At 38.1% G+C, this 18,962-nt stretch overlaps 1 protein-coding gene across 2 annotated transcripts in view; it reads right to left on the bottom strand.

Annotated features, from left to right (window-relative positions):
* tfec (transcription factor EC) overlaps positions 1–18,962 on the bottom strand; it is a 35,378-nt gene that overhangs the window by 13,801 nt on the left and 2,615 nt on the right. For both annotated transcript variants that reach the window (XM_046874400.1, XM_046874402.1), the window contains exon 2: positions 13,637–13,807. In XM_046874400.1, the coding sequence (XP_046730356.1) occupies positions 13,637–13,798 (162 nt within the window). In that variant the 5' untranslated portion in view covers positions 13,799–13,807. The remainder of the gene's footprint in view (positions 1–13,636; positions 13,808–18,962) is intronic.

Below are 18,962 nucleotides of genomic sequence, written 5' to 3'. Positions count from 1 at the left end.
AAAGATCAAAGTTATCACACATAAACATACAATAAGGGTAATAATGGAAGTATAAAATGTACACATGATTACAAATATGCTTTGCTTTTAACCCTTTCTTTAATTCATTTTTAAATGTTAAGTGTTCTGTTCTACTCCTTAATTCAATTGGTAAAGTATACCAATAGTTAATGGCTCTAACTGAAAAGACTGACCTTCCAAATGTTGTATGCCTAAACTTTACAGCACAGTCTCCTCTAGTAATTGTTAGTTACTCTGTCATTATTATCCTTTTGCATTATAAACCGGCATAATGGAGCATAAACTGGCATAATCAAGCAAACATCAACCAAATGTTTAATATTATCAAAACAATAAATTATGTTTTTTAACTATGTTGCAATAATGATAAATATTAGACCTCTGATCAAAAATGTTAAACATCTGTTTAAAAAGAGATTCATCTGATTTTAAAACAGTGCTCCCGGGATACGCTCCAGACTCACTGACGCATCGGTTAATAAATGAGTACACCCTTTTTATTTGTAATTCAAATCATCATTCTGTTTAAATTCCAGCCTACATTATTTATTTATCAGAAAAAGCAACTTTTAATATTTTTTTACTGTTAATTGTTTACTGTTGTTTATTGTAATACTGTTTAGTGCACTGTGAGACATACAAAGAAACTCAAACTCTCACCCTGATACCACAAACAGGAGGTTACTGTAAATTGCTCTGCACTTTACTCTTCCGTCTCACTCACTGTTTCTCTCTCTCTCTCTCTCTCTCTCTCTCTCTTCCCCCCTCTTTCTCCCTCTCTCTCTGCCTGTGTAACCCAAACACATCACATCAAACAGCAGGGCAAAATCTGTGTGATGTTCCCAAAACTGTAAGGAAGAACATCACACTGAAGTTTGGTCTTCTGGTCATGTGTAATCTACATCAAAATATTTCAGTGCCATCCAGGATTCTCGCTGTTTCTCCATTCTGTTTGTCTCAGCTCTGTGTACTGGTCCCACTTCAGATTTTACAAAGTGACCAGACTGTGTCATATGACTTACCCCTCACACACAGGGTCCACAAACAGCACTGAGTGCCTGCAAAGCAAAGGCTTATGGGTAAGCTGTCTGTTTAAATGAAGTACTTTATTGGGGCTTAGCCAAATCACTGACTTTTAACAACAAAATGGATTGCAACGGTCTGTGCTTCTTACACTAATATGGAGAGATTTAGTTTGGTCAAGAAGAAAATGTCAGGACTCAGCATAGGAGATGACTTTCAAGTTTGATGGCATTTTGGACTAGGTTATTTTAATAAAATTTTGTTTTTATTTCAATTGAATGCAACATCACAAAAGCATTATCAGTTCACCTCTTTATGAACAAATATTTCAAGCAACATATTTGCACTAATTTAGGTGAACATTATTAATATTTTGATTTTCATCTTTTTTCAAGATAGTCTGTAGCCTTATTTTAAATGGTTTAGTGCTGTTATTTAAAACAGTTTCATTCTAAATGTAAAGAAGGATGAAGGAGGAACAAATAATGCCATAGAATCCAGAATCCAGCCATGTTGTGTGTAGTGTATAGTGGATGTTGATTTGTTCTGGATGGGAGATCAGTTTAAACAATGTGAATGTCTGTTTGTAATTTTATCTAAATGGATCTCACAAAAGTCAAAGAGGTTGAATTTTTGTTGACTATGATAAAAAAAAGACATACAACATGACATATATAGCATTAATGTAACTATTTCCCTTATCTGTTACTTTCAGTCCTGATAGTTCCTCTGATCTTTGTTCCCAAGTGAAGTAAAATGGATATAAGTCTTTGCAAGCACACACAAAGTGCATTTATGGGCTAAATTGTGAATTGCTGTTCAGAAGTTTTGGCTGGACTTGTAATTGTTACAGCTGTAATTAAATTGGAGGAAATTAACAAATTAAATAATGCAGTGGCCACTTAATGAGAACTAAGCAGAAAATGAAATCAACTCTGACCTTACCCAAAATAATAATACACAGTTTGGGTTAGGACAAAGGACTGCTTGTGCTGTAGCTTTTCAAGACTGTGTGTGTGTGTGTGTGTGTGTGTGTGTGTGTGTGTGTGTGTGTGTGTCCCTCTCTGAGGTCATGCTATTACGAGTTTTCTAGCCAAGTGTGCAACAAAGCATTCAGTTATGCTTGTGACACTGCATTTACAGTAAACTTAAATATCTACACAAAGACAAACACCACAAAGAAGTATTTATGCAAAGTTATGCCCTAATGATCAAACTTTTTTTCTAAACTTTTACCTATTTTCAACTTGCTAGCTATCTACATCAAAGTCTAAAAACATTTAATCATTTTATCTATAGCATCTCACAAAGAGAGAATTAGATTTTGAGAATTAGAATTGTTGCTATTCACAAAGATGGCCTAGGGTATAAGAAAACACAGTGAAACTGAGTTACAGTACAGTGGCAAGGGTCATACAGAGGTTTTCCAAAACAGGTTCCACTTGGAAACGGTTTTGCAAGGGTTCGATCAAAGAAGTTGAGTCCTTGTGCTGTGCATCAGGTGCAGAAGCTGCTTCAAAAAACAGATGCATGAGTCCTGCCAGCATTGCTTTAGAGGTTGCAGAAGCAGAAGGTCTGCTTGTCAGTGCTCAAACCATACACCCCACACTGCAGCAAGGCAGTTTGCATGGCCGTCATCCCAGAAGGAATCCACTTCTGAAGCTGGCTCACAAGAAAGCCTGCAAATAGTTTGCTTAAGACAACCTGTTCAAGAGCATGAATTACTGGAACCATGTTCTGTAGTTTAATAGGACTAAGATAAACTCAGATGTGTCCAACATGATGAATTAGTGAGAAGTACCAAGAAAATTGTGCTTTGCCTACAGTCAGGAATGGTGGTGGTAGCATCATGGTCTGGGGCTGCATGAGTGCTTCTGGCACTAGGATGCTGTAGTTCATTGAAGGAAACATGAATTCCAACATACTGTGACATGAAGGGCAGTTTTCCAACATAATGAGGACCCCAAACACACTGCCAAGATGACAATTGCCTTGCTGAAGGTGAAGCTGAAGTGATGTAATTATGGGGAGTGGAAGAGGGTCCCTGCAACAACCTGTGCAGCTCTGATGAATTTTATGAATTGTCCCACTTTGCTTCTAAAATTGCAAATTGAAGTGAAAATTAGAATGCTACAAAGCTTTATGGTTCATCCGTTCTCCCTTTTTTCTAAAATCTGTCACACTGGAGATTCTGGAGTGCATGACACATATTAAACCGTCTGTGTGTACTTTCGTTTACTTTAAAAATCCTTAAATGAAATTATTATTAAAGTATTCCATGATTTTTTTTTTGATTTGTAAGTAAGTCTTTTTGTTTGTTCAAATCCATATGTTAGATGACAGCAGTTCGGTTTTTAAAATTGTCTTGATCTTTCAGCAGCATGCATTGATAAGTCAATAATTTGAAATCAAATCCCACATTCCTGACAGACCATCTCTCTAAACTTTACTCTGAGCTTTGCGCCTGTATGAGACTAACATGCCATGACACTTCTCTTTTCATCCCCACAGGATGCCCCTCAGACCAAAAGCCAAACTTCAGACACGTTAGACTCCCAGGCTTGGAAAAATTTCTGAAGTTAAGTGAGATCAAGGTTGGATTGTGAGGACAGCCTGACTGCTAAATCTGGTGTGATAAGCTTTATCACTCAGGTTCCAGCAAATGAATTAAGCATGCAGAGGTGGAATTGCATGAATGAGCATGGGGAATTGCCCATGATGCCATAGGTCATGTCCAGAGTTGCACTCTTTGACATCAGAGCTATTCACAGGCTTTTTCTGAACGTGAATTTATGATAGCATCCCCAAGGATGAAATGCACCATGTATACACACCCATACATAGTGATGTATATATGTATAAAAAAGCATGTACTCTTTTATAATTGAGATTCATCCATAGCACTCTTAAACGGTATGCACTTTTCAAATCACAATAGATCTGATGTAACAGAGTAAATATAAAAGTGGACACTCTTTACAATGTGTTTTCATAGTTTTTTTGTGCTGTTTATAGCGTTTAGTTGAAATGTTTGGAGAATTTGCAGGTTTATTCAAACATAAATGAACAAAGTTTTTTATCATTACTCTTGGGATTCAGTTTTATTTAAAATGATCTTATACTCAATAATCTTCTTGGATTCATTTTCCATGTATCATCATCATCATCATCATCATCATTATCATTATTATTATATTATTATTATTATTATTATTATTATTATTATTAATAGTAGTAGTAGTAGTAGTAGTAATAGTAGTAGTAGTAGTACTAGTAGTATTTGAAATAAATATTATCAGATTGTTCCATTTATGTGGCATATTGTACTTTATAAAATCTCTGAGTGACGCTACTGCATGAATTACAGAGCGGCGAAAATGTTTTTCATTGCATTACTATTATTAGTACTTTGTTATAACTTAATATTAATATAAAAAAAACATATATTATTAAATATTTTTTATTTCAAGTTGACAGTGGTGATGATTTTCAAAAACTAGATATAAATATATCAATACCACTTTTGATCAAAATTAGATTTTGTAATTATTATTATTTTTTTATTCAAACCTTGACACAATATATACAGTTTGTCAAAATAGAAATGATGTTTAAAGACCAGGCAGACTTACCTGGCCATACCAGCTATATTCCAGCATTATGGTGAGACAGGTTAACAAATTGTGCCAAACAAGTGACTACCTCAACCTCTTCTCTACGACCGCAATATAGTTCACAGCTTTTCCCTTTCAGCCTACTGGCAAGTCTGCATGTATCAGTCAACCATCAGGACTACACACACACTACACATGTCCTCGCACACATGCACAGCCTAGTTGAAGTTTTGTACTGCTCAGCTTACGATCTGTTGATAATGAACCTGAACCCATTATTTTGAGTCAATGAATTGAAAGAAATTGGGCGAGGAATGAAAACTGCAGGGCCAATTACTGGCATTCTTTGATGTATAACTCACTTTTGCTCACCCCAACTACTCTGCGCCTTTTGTCTTTATCCTCTTTGTTATTCATTAATTACTCTGCTTGGGGTCAGAGGTGAGTTGCCTAATTGTGCAAATGGGCTAACTTGAGGATAGTTCAGATTCTCCCAGTTCTAGTGCTCTCTCTTGCTGTGCTCAGCCACCCTGCATTATGCCAATTAATCCAACTCTTTGATTTCCCTCCATATCTTTTTCTTGTTCATTCTGCTTATTTTGCTCTTCTTTTATACTTCATAATTTTCCCAGGTGAGTAATGTTGGGGGTCCTGAACTGATTGAGGAGGTTGATGTGTATCATATCAGGAGTTAATATGATAAACAGTAATAAAATGTTGGGTGCGGCATTTGTTAGTGTGCCAGTGAACTATACTATAGCAAAATTATTGATTAGCACCACACTTTTTTACTCTAATAAGATGTAGCGGTCTGGATGCCAAAAATGTTAATGATGGACAGACTGTTTTTATTGATCCCCAAAAAAACCCATGATTGAGAATTGTCACTTAAGTGGGTAATAATGGACTATCCAGGGAACACAGACAATTAACATCTGTGGTTAGGTTGCCAGTCTATCGCAAGACATAGAATGTCAAATAATACTTGAAATTTTAGCATAAAGAAGCAATACTCAAAGGATAGATTTTGAGGGATTTCCAATCAAGATATTTGATCTTATATAGTAATCCCCCGTTTATCACAGTGGTTACGTTCCAAAACTGCCGGTGATAAACTAAAAACCATGATAAACAAACGCCACCCTAAAAATGCTATTTTATGCATACAGTACTGTACTGTATAAACATTTTAATACAAAAAAACTGTCCCCGAAACAAATTAGTTATGTGGCAAATGCAATTCTACAATAAACCTGGGGCGCAAGATTCGAACCGTGGTAAAGCGTTGGTCATTATCAAGTTAAGAAAGCTGCTCCCTTGTTTCAAAAGCCCGCCTTTAACCCTGTAACCTGGACTTATACCACTCCTTATCATTATTACTATTTAATGATAGAGACTGAACAATTTATAGTAATTCCTAAATAAAATTATATAAGTTTAATAATTGAATAATATCAGGTAGTTTAAGAGGTTTTTTCAATTACAATGAAATATTTTATACAGGTTCAGGCCAATGCACAAAGGAGTATTTAACCAAATTCAACTGTTTCTTAGCAGTTGTACTTTTTTCAGCATCTGGCCTTGTTACTCTCCCTGACACCTTTTTCGCAGGTTCCCAGGACACACGTATCTGCACCACAGGCTATTTTCACAGTGTGAGCCAGTATTATGTGTGCAATCAGTAACACGTCACTATAATTATAGCTGTAAAACCCAATTCCTTCACACCAGGATACTTCCCTTGATATATTTTGATGCTTGTGCCTGTGTTTGTTATAAGGTTCATAGCTATTCCTCTCATTTCAATTGGTGAACAACGTATGTTAAGATGCTATCACTTGTTTGAATGAAGATTGAAATTCTCTTATTTTCTTAATGTGATATAAATATTCACTGATAATTTTAGATTGATCTTTTTGGATACAAAAGGACTTTTTAAGCAACTGTGTCAAAGCACTGTCTGGGCCTAATCTCTGTGGAAAGATGCTGTTTGATGGGGATGGAAAAGTCTTAAGTAAAGCATTAAATCAGGCTTTATTCCCACCTAGACACAGACCCTATCACACTGATCAGGGGCCAAAGGTTAAACAGGAGAATGTCACATGAGAAGATGCAAAGGATAAAAAAGACAAGTGGTCTTATTTTAATAGGTTGGTAAAAATATAACTACAATTTGCAACAATTTTTATGCATATGAAATATGTTATGTATATGATCATTGTCAGAACTCTCTTACACTCAGAATACCTTTGAAGACATGTGTTGAAGACATATCAGACTGTTATGCTGGTATTTATCATAGTTTGTATTGATGTAAAAAAAAAAAAAAAATAAATAAAAAGAGAGAGAGGGGAACCAGTAAAACGTATCTTTCAGCATTTTAGACCAGTTTACCCACTCAGGAACTCTGAGGCACAGTGATGCCCTTGTCTCCCTTCTAAAACTCACATATTCCATGCTCTAAACCTTTTTCTTTTTGAATCCTATTAGTGGCTGAACTTGGTTAAACTGAAAAAGACTGCCGACTTCACTCAATTAGAGCTAATAGGATTACAGAGCTGGTATGGGCCGGGAGTTTTAAATAGGACTGGAATTTTGGCAGACACCTGCTACATGTCCTGCATTTATCTCATAAAGAAGAGTATGTAGGCTCATTAGCGGGACCCACCAATGCTAAGGTGGAAAGAGTAGATTGGGAGCTTGCTGGTAACACCAGGGTAAAGCTGCTGATACTGTGAGGTCCTCTGGGTGCAGATTGTGGTGAAACATCTTACTCCTTGTGTGCCACAGTGCCAATCTCAGTCCATTGAGCTCCTATTAAATAAGTCTGGCTCTCCAGTTAGCCACACTGATTTTCTGCCTGCCTGCATTCAACTGCAACCAGAAACTGTTTTTATATTTCAAACATGTAAGCAGCTACTAATTTTCTTAAACCTTGATTTCAGCAAATGTGGGGTTTTTTTTACAACTTGATGAAGCAATCTATTCAGATGACTGACTCAAAGGATTTCTCAGACCAAGCTTTTGATTCATGTGATCCAACATTTCTTCAGTTCTCTACTCTTGCATCTGCAACTAGCTCCTATTTACAATTTGACAGAAAAATGGACCAAAAACCTACCTCCAATGTTTCATCTGGTCTTGTGATATATAAATATACATTAAATATATTTAAACCTGAAGAAAAATATAGTTTGAAAAGAAGTAGCAAAGATAATTGGTAACTCTGGTTAGTGGACATGTCCAGAACAATTAGTCATCTGTCAATAAAGTTAGTACAGGGCTTAGCATAAAACATGCAAATCAAATTTTCGCACTTGTTAGCATGTTATTCATTTTGTGTCATGTTATGTTTGAAGAAATGCATTACAACTATTGTTTGTAATAAAAAATTAAATTCAGTGGACGCAAAAGACAAGCCACAACATTCCTTAAAGAGATAACGAAATTCAAAGAAGTAAATTGTTGCTTGCATGTATGAACAAAGGCTGAGATGTGTTTTTAATATTTCAGTTTCATTTAAATGTTTCATTTAGTGTATGGCATAAAGGATCTTTGTATTTGGGATCTTTACATGCCAGGCTGGCTATATATGAAGCAAAGTGAGGATCACTAAGAACTGACAGTCACTGTTGTGGTGGTGGTGGTTCTTTTTTATATCACCTGACTCTTTCCTAAAACGCATCTGTGTCCAGCACTTCAGAATGAGCTTCTCTGTCCCCTCTGGACATAGTGCTAACCTCCTATGGTCATAGTGATAGGATTATTTGAAGTTTTGTCATAAATTCCTCCTTGTTTTGTTGCAGCTGTGGAAAGACAGGGTGATGCAGGGCAGGTCAGGCTCTGATCCACAATACTTAAGTACAGAGCACATAAAGGGACTCAGCCTTAATCCTATTAGAGGGAAGTAACCCTTATAGATCAAAGTTTGAGACAACAAGCACTAAACAGTAGGGTACTGCCACACTAATAAAGCAACAGGAACATCCCAATCTGTCATGTCCTTCAGTCATCTTGGTGAAACACTCAAATCTATGTGGTGTCTGATAAAAGACGTAGACGTTTTTTTGGAACTGCAATATGTGTGATTTCTTCTGCAGAATGTCTGCATAAATATTTGGCCTTCCATCCTAAGCAGTTTTACTAATCTTGTGTTTTCTCGTTCTGCATATAGTCTTGTTAATTTATATTTTTGCGAGTGTAGTTTTATTTGTGTTATTTTTCCACATTTTTCGGAATGTTTATTTCTTTCATATCTATCATCTTACTCACTGGCATTTGTACTTGCCCCTTAATACAAACATTTATTTTAATTACCAGCAACCCCTGCAGTTGCATGAAATCATATGCCATCACAATAAAGCTGCTATATTTGTGTTCTATTACACTGGTGTTATATTTTGTATTTAGTGCATTATAATTGGTTTCAATGTGCATTAATACTACTTATGCAACAGCACTGTTAAATTCTTATCTCTGATTGGTCAGAATGTGTTAATACATTTTCTGTAACAGCTGCCAGTAATTCAATCCTTCTATCCAGAGATTTATATTATTATAAAGTGACATTACTTGACAAAGAAATATTAACTTCAACAGAGATACAATAAGAGGTTGAGTATATAATCTAATGTATGTAATTTATTAACTGTGATTATAAGTAGTTTAAAACCATTTCTCATTCATTCATAAACGTAAAAATGCCATTTTTGGCAAACTGTTGTGGTTTAAGAGGAATACACACTTCAGGATATGCTGTTATAGCAAAATATTTAACTTTAGGGTGGTAAATGGGATTACTTCACCCTGTCACTCTCAACTGTTTTATTTCTTACACCCTAGTGTTCCACAGCATGGCATTGCTAGTCACAGTTGGCCCTTTGCCAGCAGGGATGGGTGGTCTCCAATCGCAGCTCAACTCGAGTGGCTCAGGCAGTCTGGACCCTGTCCTCCTCATGCTCTCCCTGATAAAAGTCTGTTCACCTTATGCTTTTTCCTTTCTTTGCTACACATCTCTCAACTTGCCTTGACCCATCATCAGCCTCACTGCAGGACTAACTTGTACATACATGGCTATGGATCTGTCTTTGTCTTTTTTTCATGTGTCTGTGTGCACACATGTTTATGCCCAAGCACGGCTGCTTCAGGGGATACCTTCTTCCTGAAAGACAAGTTTCTCTTCCTAGACACTGGTTGTGCTGTGCTCTCATCCACAAGTACACACATACACACACACCCCTTTCTCTGACTCTTTTTCTCTCATACAGATTTTAGACATGAAAGGCTTCCTGTGGAACAGACCAAACTCAGACCTACTTTCATGTGTCCAAGCCAACCCACCTCAACATCTCTTTCTCCCCCTCGACCAACAAAACTGAGTACTTCTTTTTTCCTTCCACTTAAAAGAATATTCCTCTTTTTTCTCTGAAAAAAAAATAGAAGGAAAACTGTAGTGGGAAGTTGGATTTTTTTTTTTCTTGTCTTAACTTTCATCTCAGATGGAAAAAAAAGTCCACAAAAACAACATTAACATTAAATATCCCCCCAACACACACACACACACACACACACACACACACACACACACACACACACACATACAATATCCAAATAGCATGATAACGCTGACCCAATCTGTCAGCACTTAGCAGGGACTTATAGCTCAAACAATGCTGCCACAAAATCCTCTGGATAAGAATTTCTGAAAAAAAAAATGTCTCCTACAACACAAAGAGCCATTTGGGTGGTTTCTGCATCAGTTTGCGGATATCTGCATTCATCTGTAATCACATTATGGGCTTAAATACCAGAGTAGCAGGCAAAAGAAAGTGTTCAGCTTTTACATTCTCTAACTTGTGCCTATGTGAAAGGGCACAAACACACACACACACAAACACACACACAAACACACACACATATATACACACACACACACACACACACACACACACACATTGAGGCATTCATTTTTGCATTTCTAAAATGACTACACAGTAAATGCAGAATGCAGAAAAAGGCAGAATCTGAAGTTATATAAAGACAAATATGTTCCTTAACAATCCACATTAGATATACAAATAAAGACATATGTTTCCAGTCATGTTTACCATATTCTTGTATATTTTACATTAATGTATTGTTACTTAGTTTTTTTATTGCGTTGAAAAACCTCTCTGGAAAAATCATCTGGAAAAGTTGATGAATGAGAATGGTAATAGTATGAAATGGATTTTCCAGAGAGGAAGTAGCTAGAGGAAGTGTAAAACCTAAAAGTTTTTAAACTGAAATCTGCTGGTCATGCTTACAAAGCCCCCTGTTACCATCAAAGTAAAGATGGTCTCTTTTTCTTCCTCTTACCTGCACAATTGTTATTTTGCACTTGTACACACTCACTTTAATGCATAGTAGTACAACAACCAAACTTTCACACTTGCACACACTCTCAACCATTTTGGATAAGTTTGTATCCCTCGCTTGAAGTGTCTGGAATGTTTGTACCTAATGCTGTGTAAGCACTATCTTAGTGCAACACTCTTAAACTATTAAAAACATCTTCACTCAATTTTACATTCTTTGTATTAGAATGTAGTGCTTTCTAAGAAGTTGGTTGGAATTCTTATATGGCAGAGTTACATGAACTCAGCAGTGTCACACAATACTTCAGAAATCTACTGCTTAATACTGTCATATAGAGAATTTGTAGTCTTGTTCATATATAGGATTATATCATAACTAAACCTTATTTATACTTCAACTGAGATACAATGAGAGGTTAAGGATATAATGTATGTGATAACAGGAACTAAATTGTCTAGCAGATGTTCCACAATATTAACTGTAATTATATATGCATTATATATGCTATAATTATATATGTAAAAATGCCATTTTTGGCAACTGTTGTGGTACAAGAGGAATGCAAACTTCAGGATATGCTGTTATAGCAAAATATTTAACTTTAGGGTGGCAAGTGGTATTTCTCCACCCTGTCACTCTCAACTGTTTAATTTCTTACTTTTTCTGCTCTCCTAACCAGCAGCCTAGTGTGCCACAGCATGGCATGGCTAGTCACAGTTGGCCCTTTGCCAGCAGGCATGGGTGGTCTCCAATTGCAGCTCAACTCGAGTGGTTTAGGCAGCCTTGACCCTGTTCTCCTCCTCATGCTCCCCTAATGTAGTTCTGTTCCCCTTTTTCTTTTTCCTCCCTTTGCTACACATCTTTCCACTTGCCTTGACCAATCATCAGCCTCACAGCAGGACTAACTTAAACATACATAGCCATGGATCTGTCTTTGTCTTTTTTCATGTGTCTGTGTGCACATGAATGCCAAGCATGGCATTGAACCTTGAACCTTGGTTCAATGAACCTCCAAGATGCTCTGCCAATGGCTGGAATTGGGGCTCAGAAAGAGCCTCTAACACAATGGCCAAGTCCCACACAGGCACTCTAGGTCACACTGGAGGCCTCAGCTTCTGGGTGCCGCAGAGAACGCGAGTCACCAGTGGGTCTCTGCCCAGTAATTGCCCTGCCAAGGGGGCATGATACGCCAAAATGGCAGACACGTAGACTTTGAGGGTGGACGGAGCCAACTCTTTGGAGAAGTGTTCCTGAAGAAATTCCAGCACTTGAATCCAATCTGTGCTGATTGCACCTTACACTAAACAGGTACCATCTAGTGGCATACAACCTCTTCGTGCAGGGAGCTCTGGATTGTAGAATGGTCTTTACCACCTCGGTGGAGAGACCAGATTCTCGGACAGCCTCCACAACTCTGGGCGGGGGTGAACTATTGCACCCCCTGCCTGAAAGAGAAGATCCCTCCTGAGAGGAATCTTCCAGGGAGGTGTTCAAAAAGGGCTACCAGGTCCACAAATCATGGTCTGCCTAGCCACTGTAGGGCCTCCATCCTGGCAAACTCTTTCCAGAACCCCCGGAAGCAGCGCAAGGGGGGAAATCGTACAGGTGTAGCCTAGCAGTGGAATCCGGACTCTCTGTCTGATGGAGAGACCACCTCAATGGCCTCCTTCCTCAGGAGAGTATTTACCTCTTGTTTCATGACCAGAGCCTGCTCAGGTCCCACCAAAGTGGGACACACCCAGTCGAACCAGGGCAGACGAGACCCCAACTGAATCATATAGCCTCTGTCTGCAGTATGCAGGACCTACCGAGACACGTCTGGCAGAACTTCCTAGGCTGCCAGGTAGTCTCTTAATTGTTTCAATCTCTCGAGACTGACCTCTGGTATGCCTAGAGCATACTGGGGCTATGCCCTGGTGCAGCTCTAGGAGCCCCGAAGGAGGCCACAAGTTTTCCAGGTCGGCTACGATTCCGGGCGAAAATCAAGGAGGTTGCTTTCTGGAGCTGGCTGTGCACTGAAGCACTGATTGGGGCAGGGTTGACAAACCAGTTCCCTGGGGGTGCTGGGGAGGGGCAGCCACCGTGTAATGAGATGCACCACGCCACTTCCTGGCAGGACCCCAGAACGTCCTGTGTCAAGACATCTTGGCTGAAGCCCTCTTAATGAAAATGACAGTCCTCAGATTTGTCACATCACGAGACTTCAACCCATAGCATCGCACAGGATCCCTGTTTTTGAAACTCTCAGTGACGGGAGGTGCTGGGTTGTTCGTGGGGCTGCGCTGCCGAGCAGCTCCTTGAGAGCGACTTGGGAGGAACCACTAGAATGCTGTTTCTTGGCCTCTTGAAACCTCTCTTATGGAATTGCTGAAGAGGGCAGTTGGCAATAGCGGAATATCAAGCCGCACCACCCTTGGTAAGCCATAGGTACCACATTGATGGAAGCATTCTTTATACATTTAAGAATAAGGTCTTTATTTAGGTTTATGTGTGCTGGTATGAAGGGCATTTTTACAGAAGATCCCTTAGGTACATTTCTCAAACTGATGCCAAATGTTTAGTGTGTTTGTCTGTGTTTGGAATGAAGAATGAAAGGAGAAAAATAAGGGAAAAAAATTTACCTTCCCGTTGAAATAGGACAGGCTCCAGGATGAATGTTGGCCCTCGCCTTGCTGAGAGGTGGAGGGGTAGCTATAGGATGAATACCATGGGCTAGAATCCCACTGTTCATTTATGCCACTCCTCATGAGAGAAACAGGGACACTGGATTGACTCTGGAACATCCTGGTTTTCTGAAAGTTTGAAAAAAAAAAAGCATAGAATTAGAACCACTTGGAAAAGCGTGACTTGCACATGACAACCCTTGGATACATGTCCGTAAATCCAAAACTGATTCAATTAAATTGTCTGTTGAGGAGAAGTAGCCATTCTTCCATTGAAATCTCAGATCATTAGAAACATATTTTTATTTTGCTTTCTTTAAGTTTCTGGCAAAGTAAACAAGAGACAATATGCTACCAATTAACTCTCTTTTAGATTGACACAGAATCACTTTATATTTAAACCCAATCAGAGGATAATTTTAGCACCAAGCTAATACTCAGACTTTTAAATCTGTCCAGTCCAGTCACTGTCCAGTGTTACCTTCCATTTAATAATGTCAGCCTTTCAGGTCAAAGTGATTAAATACAGTAATATGTGATCTTTACACTGATCAGGTGGGATTTAGAGTACAGAGTACATGCGAGACCAGATTGGGTTGGTCAAAACTATCTGCAGTAGCATGCACTATTGGTTATACTTTCTGCAGAAGTAAGCACAATTGGTCAAGACTGCCTGGGAAAACATGTAGATGTGGCCAAACATTGAGAGCCAGAGGAGGTGCAGGGGTGGAAATAGGATTTTAAAAATAGTCTCATGTACACAATTAGTTGGTATTGTAGCTTTGAAACTTTAAAAGTTGCTATTAGTTCAACACTAATGACTGCATTTTGTGGTCAGGATATCCAGTATTTCATTGCCAGAAAATGAGTATGATGGCATTCCAGGCCTCTTTATGTGAAAGTTGCATCTGTGTGAATTTCCTTCATAATTGCCTTAACCAAAATGTGTCTTTACTGTGTCTGTGTGATCCAAATCACTTGTCCAAAATGAGAAGGGCTAATGAATATATGTGGGACAATGAAGTGACAGAGAAAACCAAAGTGATTAGAGGGTGTGCCATTTTCAAATGGAAAAGCCGGACTACAGTGAACTAGAAAATCTTACCCTCTCCAAATCACACAGGTCTTGATAACTGAATGTATGAGGTAATGCAGTGGCCTTGTTATAAGTGTGTTTTATGATCTGCTAATTAGACAGTACTTGTTTGAACAACAGAGGCCATGTAGCATTTGTCTTTTAATATACTGTATATGGATGTATAACCAGTTACAGACAAGTGATTCTGCTGATATGGAGTTCAGTGGCTCGCTGCTGCTGCTGTTTCCCTTTCTTTATCATTATAATGTCATTTCAATATGAGAGCAATGTGATAGTGAGACAGTTTTATCCAATCTGAAGAGCTAGGCCTTGGGCTCTGGTGCTTGCAGAAAGATCAGAGAGGAGTAAAGAGAGAGGAAAGAGCCCCTTAATAGGCTGACAAGAAGCTGTCCATAGATGAGGGACGCTCACATCTGCCTCTACCTCATGCATGAGATAATTGGCAGTTTCACACTTTCTTTTCTCACCTTGCTTCATCAGTGCAATCACTGTTAAGTTTTGTCTTGTCCATCCTCTCTTTTTTTCTTTGTCAGCCACATTGCTGATTGCTGGTGCTGTATAATTGCTGACTCTGGTCAAATTTGATGATGGCTTGAAGAAGTCCTTCTACATTCCTAAGAACAGTGTCTGTTTAAGCCAATGCTGTTTGAGAAAATCGTCGTGTCTGCATTTGACTTGAGACAGTGTTGACCACTATTTCAGTGGAAGCTTTTTTATAAACCAGAGGCTCTGTATTCTTCATAAACAATGGGGGCATTTTGTATGAGTAATCAACTAACAAAGCCTTTCTCTTGACAAGATAAAGACACTAAACATAGATTTAGTCACTGCCACCTATTAATTCTTATTTAGCACTTGCTGGACGATGTAGAGGTCAGATATTTTAAGCAATTTACAGAGATTACACAGATAAAACAGTTTATATTTGCACTTTTCATATTTATTTTATAAATATTTTTTTATATTTGCATATTTTATCAAAAGGATTGTGCAAGTGCCACCTGTCCGAAATGTTTTTTTTTTTTTTACATTGCATCACTTAGTGATCTTAGAGTCGAGCAGAAGCCAAAATTAGTAAATCTGTGCCAAGTAATGATTTATTGTGCAATAAACCTCTCTAGATGACTGGAAGACCTGCCTAAAGGTAATTAATTGTGTAAAGGAAACAATGGTGTGAGCAGTAGCCTCAGGATGCTTTGAGTGGCAGCAATGGAACATATACCAAATATATCTGAAGCACATAGGCAGGCTGTGTGTGTGTGTGTGTGTGTGTGTGTGTGTGTGTGTGTGTGTGTGTGTGTGTGTGTGTTTTAAACAGAGATGCAAATAGCTTTTTGTGTATAGTATGTAAGTGTGTGTGTGTGTGTGTGTGTGTGTGTGTGTGTGTGTGTGTGTGTGTGGTTTTGTGTGGTTTTGTGTGTGTGAAAGAGAGAGAGTGTGGTCTCTCAGGATGAGTTATAGTCTGATGAGCTCTTCTTTCCCCAAGGGCCTCATTAAAAGGCTTTCGTCAGGAACAACTCAGTGTGATGCCACAGTCCTTCCCCACCGGCCTTTCAGCTTAGCTCGTTCCTCTCATCAGGCCTGGCCAAAACACTCTACACTCATGTCCTCTCACTCATTCTCTCTGCCTCGCTCTGGCTCTCACCTGTCTATCAGGCACTCACAGCGCTTTGTTGTAAACCTTTTAAACAGAAGCACTTATTTATTTGCTCTTTTCACCAGAACGTTTTTGCTTTTCACCCCTCTGAGCTCTGAAAAAAGCTGCACTGGCTGCCTTTGTGTGACCTTTCAGTCACTGAGCCAAAGAAACATGGAGGTCCTGTTTTCTTATAAAAGCTCAGGTGGGACCATAGCTGCTTGTTTTTTATTTGATTCTTATGTAAGTTATATATATGAAGCAAAAGCTAGATTATGAATGCAGCAATCCATCTGATTATCAATGAAAATCAGAGCATATAAACACAGATTTTGTTTATTGAAGTCACACTGGATTACTGTTAACTTTTGAACGGTTTAGCTCTGAAATGTATTGCTAATCTCTTCAAGCAGTAAAGCCCATGCTGAGCATTTTATGTATCTGATACAGGTCTACTGAATACTGATACAGGTCTAGAAAAAATATTTCTTAAAATGTGCCTAAACTCTAGTTTAATGTTCTAAAAAGCAGTACCAAAGCCATTATATAAACTCTTTATAAAAAATTATAATCCAAATGTAAAATATATTTCTATTCATTTACAGTAGTTTTAACATATATATTCTTATTTTAATGAGTGATTGCACATCATTATAATCATTAATATTATTAGTGTTGGTGGTATTGTCAAAATCTTGATGAATTGAATTATATAACTGTAGAAGAAATCGAGTATATTTGCATATATAGTATCGGTCTGGTGCAATTGATTGAAAGAAAGTACCCACTTAACTCTTACAAAAAGGTTCAAATATACTGTGTATTATTATTATTGTTGTTGTTGTTGTTGTGGTGGTGGTGGTGGTTGTGAGATGCATTCAATTAATAATTTGATTTCTTCCTATTGTCCTTTTTAATGCTTCAGCTCATATTGCCACTTGTTGTTGACAGGCTCATTTAGATGGTCATAGATATAGCAGTGTGTGTGTGTGTGTGTGTGTGTGTGTGTGTGTGTGTGTGTGTGTTTCTGTGTATTTGAGTCAGGTCAGTCCCCTCTTGAGTCCATCTCTTTGGCAGAAAATGGAAAGAGCATGGCCACTTGCCTGCTGCTGAGAGCAGCAAATAGCAAACAGACAACGCTTTCAATGTCATTTTTGATTGGTCAAGGATGAGCTGTGCCTCACCTTGTGGTGAACCCTGCTACTGCCACTGATTGGGCGAAATGAACCTAGTCTTACTTGTGGCTGAACTCTGTGTGTGGCAAGGCCGCTTGGAGAGCAGGACACGTCCACTGAGCCACTTTTAAGTCATCACTAGGAGATAGAGCACATGAAGAGCTCCTTCATCAGCATGCGACTGGGATAGCACTCCACACAAGTGCACTGATACACCAGAGCCGGCCACTGTCAATGAGGCAATTCACACCTCACTCCCTGTTATTAAGCAATAGGAAGTCTGAGAACAATTGGCAAGATTTCCAGCCCATGCCCTTTGTGAACTTAGCTGAGCTAGATGAAGAGCATATTTTCTGTTTTAATGTTGGCCTTGAGCAAGTTTAAGTGCTGTACCTCATCCTACCACAAGAGGTCACACTATTCTAAACACTTCTTTTCTGTTGTGTTCTACATCTAAGAAATTTCAGTGAGGTCTGCTATCTGGATTAAAATTGTTTAAACATTTAATATTCCGTGAGTGACTAAACAAAAGCAAAGAAACGTATGTATACGCTGTATGCATGAGGGGAGTAATGCCTGCTTTTACTCATCAGCTAATTACAAAACACTTCAAGATCTGATTCAGTTGTGTTGAGCAAGATGTTGAAGTTGAAACCAGGAATGTAGGCTGCCATAATAAGCATTAAGAAGAAATATTTTGTATTTGTGTGTGACATTTTGAAAGAAAAGGGAGGATTTTAAATTGTGCAATGGCAAAACCGACAAAGTCTGAATTAATTCTGAATCAATGATGAATAAGTGCCACTTTTTGATTACACCACACAACCCCAAATGCAACATGTGTCTCGCATCCTCCTACACAATCTACAGCAAGCACACTTCACTTCCAGTCCACAGAGCTTGCTCCAGTTTCCCCTTCAAATATTCTGTACTTTCAGTATATAAATTGGTATTTGTTTGTCTATAATATTTATACCAACAATACTACAAATACTACTGCTGCTACTACTACTACTACTACTAATAATAATAATAATAATAATAATAATAATAATAATAATAATAATTACATGTTATAATTATTATGATAATAATAATAATTATTATTATTATTATCATTATTATTATTATTAATTATGTTGTTGTTGTTGCTGTTGTTGTTATCACCTGGACTTGAAATATTAACTCACACATTATACCACTGAAAAACCTGTAGGGTGAACTTGAATTCTGACTTCAACCCAGTCCACCTTATCTGTTATCAGGCCTCACTACTGCTCTTATGGATCAATTAGCACAAATCCCAACAGCGAAACTCTAAAAAGAACCTTCCTAGAAGAGTACAGGGTGTTATAAGAACAGGCAAGAAAACTC

The sequence above is a fragment of the Silurus meridionalis genome, chromosome 18, assembly GCF_014805685.1.
Source record: "Silurus meridionalis isolate SWU-2019-XX chromosome 18, ASM1480568v1, whole genome shotgun sequence".
Taxonomy (NCBI): Eukaryota; Metazoa; Chordata; class Actinopteri; order Siluriformes; family Siluridae; genus Silurus; species Silurus meridionalis.
Note: the sequence above shows the minus strand (reverse complement) of the source record. Positions and strands in the feature narration are given on the sequence as shown.